Source organism: Camelina sativa, chromosome 9 (genome assembly GCF_000633955.1).
Source record: "Camelina sativa cultivar DH55 chromosome 9, Cs, whole genome shotgun sequence".
Classification (NCBI taxonomy): Eukaryota; Viridiplantae; Streptophyta; class Magnoliopsida; order Brassicales; family Brassicaceae; genus Camelina; species Camelina sativa.
In genome coordinates this window covers 37,747,958-37,756,401 of record NC_025693.1, presented here as the reverse complement: position 1 = coordinate 37,756,401, position 8,444 = coordinate 37,747,958, and the positions used below count along the sequence as shown (strand labels likewise).

General features: G+C 35.2%; 2 protein-coding genes across 2 annotated transcripts in view; both read right to left on the bottom strand.

Moving 5' to 3' along the window:
- Positions 795-1,789, bottom strand: LOC104714765 (late embryogenesis abundant protein At1g64065-like). Its single transcript, XM_010432221.2, has one exon. The coding sequence runs from the start codon at positions 1,629-1,631 to the stop codon at positions 987-989; it is 645 nt and encodes a 214-aa protein (XP_010430523.1). The 5' UTR covers positions 1,632-1,789; the 3' UTR covers positions 795-986.
- Positions 3,330-8,444, bottom strand: part of LOC104714764 (respiratory burst oxidase homolog protein F-like) — a 9,816-nt gene continuing 4,701 nt past the window's right edge. The window contains exons 6-14 of the mRNA XM_010432220.2: positions 7,724-8,151; positions 7,545-7,640; positions 7,323-7,438; positions 7,079-7,246; positions 6,843-7,002; positions 6,576-6,755; positions 5,041-5,169; positions 4,849-4,927; positions 3,330-3,698 (exon numbers count right to left, since the gene is read on the bottom strand). Coding sequence (XP_010430522.1) covers positions 3,589-3,698; positions 4,849-4,927; positions 5,041-5,169; positions 6,576-6,755; positions 6,843-7,002; positions 7,079-7,246; positions 7,323-7,438; positions 7,545-7,640; positions 7,724-8,151 — 1,466 coding nt within the window. The 3' untranslated portion in view covers positions 3,330-3,588. The remainder of the gene's footprint in view (positions 3,699-4,848; positions 4,928-5,040; positions 5,170-6,575; positions 6,756-6,842; positions 7,003-7,078; positions 7,247-7,322; positions 7,439-7,544; positions 7,641-7,723; positions 8,152-8,444) is intronic.

The window sequence follows — 8,444 nt, the reverse complement described above, 5'->3', positions numbered from 1 at the left end:
TTTTTTTTTTTTTTTTTTTTTTTTTTTTTTTTTGTGAAGGTGTTAAAAGCATCATTTTCACATTCGAACACGAATTCAATTCACCAAAACCCATAATTCCACTTTATTCTAAACCGGCGAAAAATGCAGATTTACATCAAGTAACATGGATGGATGTATACGTATGTACGTCAACGTCGACGTGATGCATACCTGCATGAATTAATCAATACGTGAGGATTGAGTCAATTTAATTTACCAATAACGTCTTTTCTAATTCAACTTTATACAGTAGTTCACAACATATTAACAAAATAACACCCATTGAAACTAAAATATTTTTCTTTTGTCAAAAAAAGAAAAAAAAAACACTAAAATATCTTTCTTTTTTTGACAACAAATTTGATACATGCATTCGCTTAATTTACAAAGACCATTGAAATACAGTCTACTATCGCAAAAACAGCCATCAACGAAGAAGGAAATATTCTTAATTCGGATCACAAAACCGATCAACGTACGTAGATTTGATGTGTACATGCATGAATGAGTCAACATGTGAGGCTTGAGGAGTTTTCCAACTTAATAATCTCATTGTAAATGCATTTAACTATCGAGAAAATTCTTCTCATTTTTCTGCTTTTTGGAAAGCTCCAAAACTTATTCAGTTCTTCTCATCCTACAAAGTCATATACATATCATATTTGTAATTACTACTTTTCTTTTCTACGACTTTCAAGTTTGCTTCATACACACACTATATTGAAACATAAATCATAATTAATATCACAAAACCATAAAAAATAGACCCAACAACAACATCAAACAAATAATCCTTCTTAAATCGGACTAATTACAGTGTTGAGAAAATTCTAATTTAATTTTAAACTGAATTTCGTAAAAAAAAAAATTTAGTATTATCTTACGAATTTACAATCAAAACACACCCAAACAAACAAGAAACAAATAAATAGAAATCCTTAAACCGGGTCACAAAACCATCACCACTATTCACATAACAAATGTTGAATAAACCGACCGGTTAAATTGAGTCTCATGGTACAGCTCATCACACTAACCTTCCATCTCCTCCTTCCCAAAACCTTGATCCTTCCTCTGATCTCAGCAGCACTTCTCAATTCCAAAAACCCTAACCTCAAATCCGACTCCAAACCCTTAGTATCCAATAACCGAAACGAACCGATCTCAACCACAACACCGGTTATTTTAACCGTCTTATGAGCTTCAACTCTTCTCCCTCCGATCGTCGTCACTCCCACAATTCCATGATCAGCGTAAACAACACGTAACGAACCATCCTCAAATTCAAACGCTCCAAAATTCGAGTTTCTGATCGTGATATCACTTACTAGCGTGGCGTTGAAGTAAGGGTTCGTTGAGTTACCTCCGAATCGAAGATCACGAGTCGATACCGATGTTGTTTCGATCTCTGGTTTAGAAATCCGGAGAAAGATTGAAGAGAGGATAAGACAAACTGCGAAGATGATTACAATTATTGTCAAAGTATAGATTAGACATTTCCCTGGTGGTTCCTCTGTTTTCCGACGCCAGATTCTTGGTTCGTTCTGTTCTTCGTCGCTCCGGCCGTAGATCTCCGTCGGAGCTAACGTGATCCGATCTTCTTCCACCATTTTTTTTTGTTTTGTTCTGTTGTTGAGATCAGAGGAAGAAGAGAGGAGTTTAAGGTTAATGGAAGAGTGGGTGGTTTCTTTTTTGGCGGTTAAAAGATGATTTTGTGGAGGACACGTGGCGAGATTGTGTTGGGTTAGAGTCTTACGCGTTGTTGTTTTTTTTTTCTTTTTGCACTAAGTCTTTTTAGGAGGCTTTTGAATGATCTCATCTTGAAATTATTATTCTTGCTTTTTTCCATGTAAGACGACGTCAAAGGTTCTAAATATTTCATCTACATCAATCGTTTTTTTGAATTTTTGTTGGCTTTCTAATTTTTCTTTCTCGCAATTATGGGAAAACTTTGAATTTGGATTATCTAATAGATATTTTATTTTGTGTATATAAATCTATATTGGTACGTAACACTTGACTTTGTTTGTCTTCTGGTCTCTTTGAGTCCACGTAAAAAAATTAGAAAATTTCTTACTCTAATTTGACGGTAGCTAGTGGACTATCGAAACAAGGTCCAACTCCTGCTGAGTCCTTTACTCTAACTAATTAGTTCATTTCTCCATATAGACGACCATTGGACCCCAATAATGATTATATGGGTCATAGACTAAACTTATATAAGTTTGTGACCACATTAATTCTATTGGGCCTTGATTATTTGATCTTTCGAAAATATCAAAGGTGTGTTTAGTGCCCATTTGGTTGATTAGCAAATTTATATTTTGCTTCATCTGACAAATGTTCCAACTTTGAAATAAAAATGGTATTTACATGAGCGAGATAGTGCGCATGATGACTAGTAGTAAACTTACTAACGATCGGTAATGAATATGCGACGTCTATTGTGAGTTGCGACTAAAACGGTACAAGAGACTAACTAAAATGGTAAAACACTAATTGTGAGTTTTATATCTTACCATTCTCATTTTCATTTTTCTTTTTTCTTTTTTAACTCTATAATTCATTACTTTTCATTCATACCACTATATTTTTTTTTACCGGTTTTGTATCACTAATTCATTTATATAGGATTGTTTGTCTTGTTTGCAAAGGAGACAAATAGAAACAATCAAATTTTTATGCTTTGTACACCTTACATAATGATAAAAATATTGTGTTCCCCCTTATTTCCCAAATATCCTCCCAAGATTCTAGAAACTATAGTCTCTCTTTCACCGACTCCACTAAAGTTATACATGAGCATAAACAATTCATTATAAGATAGCAAAAAGAATCCCCCCAAAAAAAGTGATTAGGAAGTGTCACCTTCCTAATCACATGGACCTTATCAACGCATTATTAGCTTTCCGTCCATTCTCTTCCCTGCAGCTGTATTGCACTTCCTCCAGAGCCGTCTCTAAGTTAATAAAAGCCACAATCAAATTAAAATAAAAGGGCTGTTTTGCTATTAGTCAGAATCAAACCCATGAACTCATTCTCACTAACAAAAACAAATGCCACTAGACTAAACACATTTTTTGGAAAATAAGGCCGAAAGTTATATATAAAATACACAGCAGAAAATAAGACCACAAGCTCATGCTTCATGGGCTTGGCCTTTGGGCCGGCTCTGACTTCCTCTACAATCGAAACCGACGTCGTATTATAGCCTCTTTCGCTCACCAAACCTCTCACCTCTCTCTTCTAGAATCTCCTCATCTCATTGGCTTGCTATACAAGAAATTGTAAAAAAGAAGACCCTAAAATATAACTTTAACATTTTCTATACGCTTCTATCAAACTTCCCCCTTCTCCTTCTGTCTCATATATTTACATGTATGCCTCGGTGTATATAAATCTAGAACGTGTGGAATTAAACGTTAACACACTCACTTTTGACAGTGTGCTAAACGTTTAATCACTTTGAATTAATAGTGTAAAGAGATTGCTTTTATACTATAAGTGGCTAAATGTGAGATATTAAAGAATCTAGGAGGGCTTTTTGGCTTCTTTCTTCTTTTTCTTTTAGAAGTGCTCCTTGTGAAACTCAAACTTGGTTGAACCTTTTTGGTTGAATGTGTTGCAGAGTTTGCTAAGCTCTTTGCCTAAAACCGGTACCCCACAATAAAACACTCCTGCAAAAAAAATCATAGATTTAAGAATCATTTCTATGGAAACTCGAATTCTTGATTGTGATAGAAAACGAAAGCTTTTTATTAAAGTATGAAAATGAAACTTATTGCCCACGGAATACGGGTACAGAAAAGGAAACGGAACTGTGGGGACTAAAATGATTGAATCCTGAAAGATAATTTTACTTTTTGTGAAGATTAGAAACGTATGGAGGTTAGTGATTGTTACCTATCCTTGCATTGCAGTGCTTGGAACTTAGCTTAGTGAGAACCTTCTTCCAATTGGGTCTTGCAAAGTGTGTTCTGACCTGAAAAAAAAAATATGAAGATTTTCAAAGATTTGGAGTTGTGTGGGGGTACATTTTAGAATATTCAAAAGAATCATGACTTCTGTTTTGGTTAAAAGAAGAAAGTTACGTACCCTAGTGCCAGAGACAATGTCGACTCCGTTCTTGGCATGGTTAAGAGCTTGAACCATTGTAATGAGAGCAGAACGAGCATCACCTTCTTCATATACACTTGTCAAATAGTTATGCATTTCTATCACACCCTGTTCCACAAAAAAAGAATCGATTCTCTAAGTTGAATCTTCTTGGAGAAATTTTGGTTTTGTCAAGAAATGTTTTGAGTTTGGTTTTTTACCCGTTGGTCAAGTTCTGCAACTTCGTTCATGACACCTTTGAACCAATCAAAAGAGCCTTGTTCTCTTGTGACCCAATAGAAGTAAGCATTTGTGGTTTTTAGTAATTTCTTTCGTCTTGGTGTATCACCGTTGCTTCCTGTGCTGTGTTCTGATGATCTACTGAAATCCGAGATCGAATCCTAAAGATGTGAAAACATATATCAAACTCATATCTTTACTAATTTTTTGGACAAATGAGAAAAAGCTTTGAGGTTTTTGTTTATTACCGCATGTTCTTCCATTTTAACAATGTTGNATCATAGATTTAAGAATCATTTCTATGGAAACTCGAATTCTTGATTGTGATAGAAAACGAAAGCTTTTTATTAAAGTATGAAAATGAAACTTATTGCCCACGGAATACGGGTACAGAAAAGGAAACGGAACTGTGGGGACTAAAATGATTGAATCCTGAAAGATAATTTTACTTTTTGTGAAGATTAGAAACGTATGGAGGTTAGTGATTGTTACCTATCCTTGCATTGCAGTGCTTGGAACTTAGCTTAGTGAGAACCTTCTTCCAATTGGGTCTTGCAAAGTGTGTTCTGACCTGAAAAAAAAAATATGAAGATTTTCAAAGATTTGGAGTTGTGTGGGGGTACATTTTAGAATATTCAAAAGAATCATGACTTCTGTTTTGGTTAAAAGAAGAAAGTTACGTACCCTAGTGCCAGAGACAATGTCGACTCCGTTCTTGGCATGGTTAAGAGCTTGAACCATTGTAATGAGAGCAGAACGAGCATCACCTTCTTCATATACACTTGTCAAATAGTTATGCATTTCTATCACACCCTGTTCCACAAAAAAAGAATCGATTCTCTAAGTTGAATCTTCTTGGAGAAATTTTGGTTTTGTCAAGAAATGTTTTGAGTTTGGTTTTTTACCCGTTGGTCAAGTTCTGCAACTTCGTTCATGACACCTTTGAACCAATCAAAAGAGCCTTGTTCTCTTGTGACCCAATAGAAGTAAGCATTTGTGGTTTTTAGTAATTTCTTTCGTCTTGGTGTATCACCGTTGCTTCCTGTGCTGTGTTCTGATGATCTACTGAAATCCGAGATCGAATCCTAAAGATGTGAAAACATATATCAAACTCATATCTTTACTAATTTTTTGGACAAATGAGAAAAAGCTTTGAGGTTTTTGTTTATTACCGCATGTTCTTCCATTTTAACAATGTTGTTAAGCAAATCTTTCAAGATACTGATAAATGGAGTTGCACCAATGCCGAGACCAACTAACAAGAGAACATCATATTTCCTATAGTCTTGTGCTGGTGCACCATATGGTCCATCTATCAATAGCTTTGGCAAACTGAAACAACATTTAACTAACCATATTAGTATTTGGTTAATTTATATAAGTTTTTGGTTTTGTTTTTGTGTTATACCTTTTCTTTGTTGTTTCGTCAGCTCTAAGAAGTCCACTTTTGCCGGCAACTGGTGGTTCACAAACTTCAGAGAACACTCTTTTGAGTTCTTGCGTCCAATCTCCGAGTTGTCTAATGTGAATGCTGAGATAGTCATCTTCAGGTGCAGAAGTAATTGAGAAGGGATGCCTAAAACGAAGATTACAAATTAGTAAGAACGATTATTTTATTTGATTAGTATCAAAAACAGAGTAAATTTTTTTACCATTCGAATGGCGAAACTGCAGGACACTGGACGAACATGTATTGCCCGCTTTTGTAACGAAATTGAGTTGGTTTCGACATTTGCAGCGTTAGAACATTACCAGGATAAATAGCAACCTAAAACCAAAAAAAAATACAAATCAAAAGATGTTAGCTTCTTCTACAAGGCAATGAGTAAAAATGATGAAAACAGAGTCCTCTGTTTTGGTATCTTTTTACATACCTTAAGAAGTCGAACGGAATAAGAACCAGAACGGAAGTATCTAAGTGTTCTTTCTCCACCATAGAGTAAAACTGGTACTGCGAGATACATCCAGGTCTGCAAAAATTCAACATCTCAAAATCAAAATCAAGATTACATATTTGTCAACAAGTAAGGAGCTAAGAATAATAGAGACTTACCGTGTGAACATACCAAGGCTTGGCGAAATANCTTCATATACACTTGTCAAATAGTTATGCATTTCTATCACACCCTGTTCCACAAAAAAAGAATCGATTCTCTAAGTTGAATCTTCTTGGAGAAATTTTGGTTTTGTCAAGAAATGTTTTGAGTTTGGTTTTTTACCCGTTGGTCAAGTTCTGCAACTTCGTTCATGACACCTTTGAACCAATCAAAAGAGCCTTGTTCTCTTGTGACCCAATAGAAGTAAGCATTTGTGGTTTTTAGTAATTTCTTTCGTCTTGGTGTATCACCGTTGCTTCCTGTGCTGTGTTCTGATGATCTACTGAAATCCGAGATCGAATCCTAAAGATGTGAAAACATATATCAAACTCATATCTTTACTAATTTTTTGGACAAATGAGAAAAAGCTTTGAGGTTTTTGTTTATTACCGCATGTTCTTCCATTTTAACAATGTTGTTAAGCAAATCTTTCAAGATACTGATAAATGGAGTTGCACCAATGCCGAGACCAACTAACAAGAGAACATCATATTTCCTATAGTCTTGTGCTGGTGCACCATATGGTCCATCTATCAATAGCTTTGGCAAACTGAAACAACATTTAACTAACCATATTAGTATTTGGTTAATTTATATAAGTTTTTGGTTTTGTTTTTGTGTTATACCTTTTCTTTGTTGTTTCGTCAGCTCTAAGAAGTCCACTTTTGCCGGCAACTGGTGGTTCACAAACTTCAGAGAACACTCTTTTGAGTTCTTGCGTCCAATCTCCGAGTTGTCTAATGTGAATGCTGAGATAGTCATCTTCAGGTGCAGAAGTAATTGAGAAGGGATGCCTAAAACGAAGATTACAAATTAGTAAGAACGATTATTTTATTTGATTAGTATCAAAAACAGAGTAAATTTTTTTACCATTCGAATGGCGAAACTGCAGGACACTGGACGAACATGTATTGCCCGCTTTTGTAACGAAATTGAGTTGGTTTCGACATTTGCAGCGTTAGAACATTACCAGGATAAATAGCAACCTAAAACCAAAAAAAAATACAAATCAAAAGATGTTAGCTTCTTCTACAAGGCAATGAGTAAAAATGATGAAAACAGAGTCCTCTGTTTTGGTATCTTTTTACATACCTTAAGAAGTCGAACGGAATAAGAACCAGAACGGAAGTATCTAAGTGTTCTTTCTCCACCATAGAGTAAAACTGGTACTGCGAGATACATCCAGGTCTGCAAAAATTCAACATCTCAAAATCAAAATCAAGATTACATATTTGTCAACAAGTAAGGAGCTAAGAATAATAGAGACTTACCGTGTGAACATACCAAGGCTTGGCGAAATAGAGGAAGATACCGTGAAGGATAAGCAAGATATAGACAATGACGAACAAATGGTGCGAATACCAAAAGGCATTAAAACCGGTAAGTCGATCAAATGGTTTAGGAAGCTTGACGAGGTTACGCCTAAACCATCTTGTTGCTAATGTGAATGAAATAATCATCAAAATGACCATCAAGATCCCTGTTATCCCTTCAGGACCCTTAACGAGGTCGAAGTATGTTGGTTTTTTCGTTTTAAAGTAATGAAACAGAAACCGATTGTAATCGTATTCGGTGGCTCTAACGATTCTAGGGAAATCACAAGCAAGATGGTTTCCAACGTGAAGGATCACACCTACTACAATGGCTCCAGCAATTGTCTTCCCATAACAAAAAAAAAAACAGCAGTGGGTTAATTTTATGAGGTTGTCTTTTTACTGCAAAATCGCGATAAAAAATATATATATCTCAAAGTGAACAAAAAGATCAGTTCTAATTCGGTATGAACTTGTTTATTCACTTTTCTTTTGTGGCAAAAAAAAAAAATGTAAGAAATGAGAAAGAAGAGAAAACGAAGTAGCTGTTTAGCTGTCATGTCAACAACGTTCAAGTGCGTGCACAAAGGATATGAGGCCCACAACATTCTCAGCTTTTTCGACAGCACATTGCGTTCGAAGAGGTTTTTGTATCCCATTCATTTAGTATTGGTTTTTT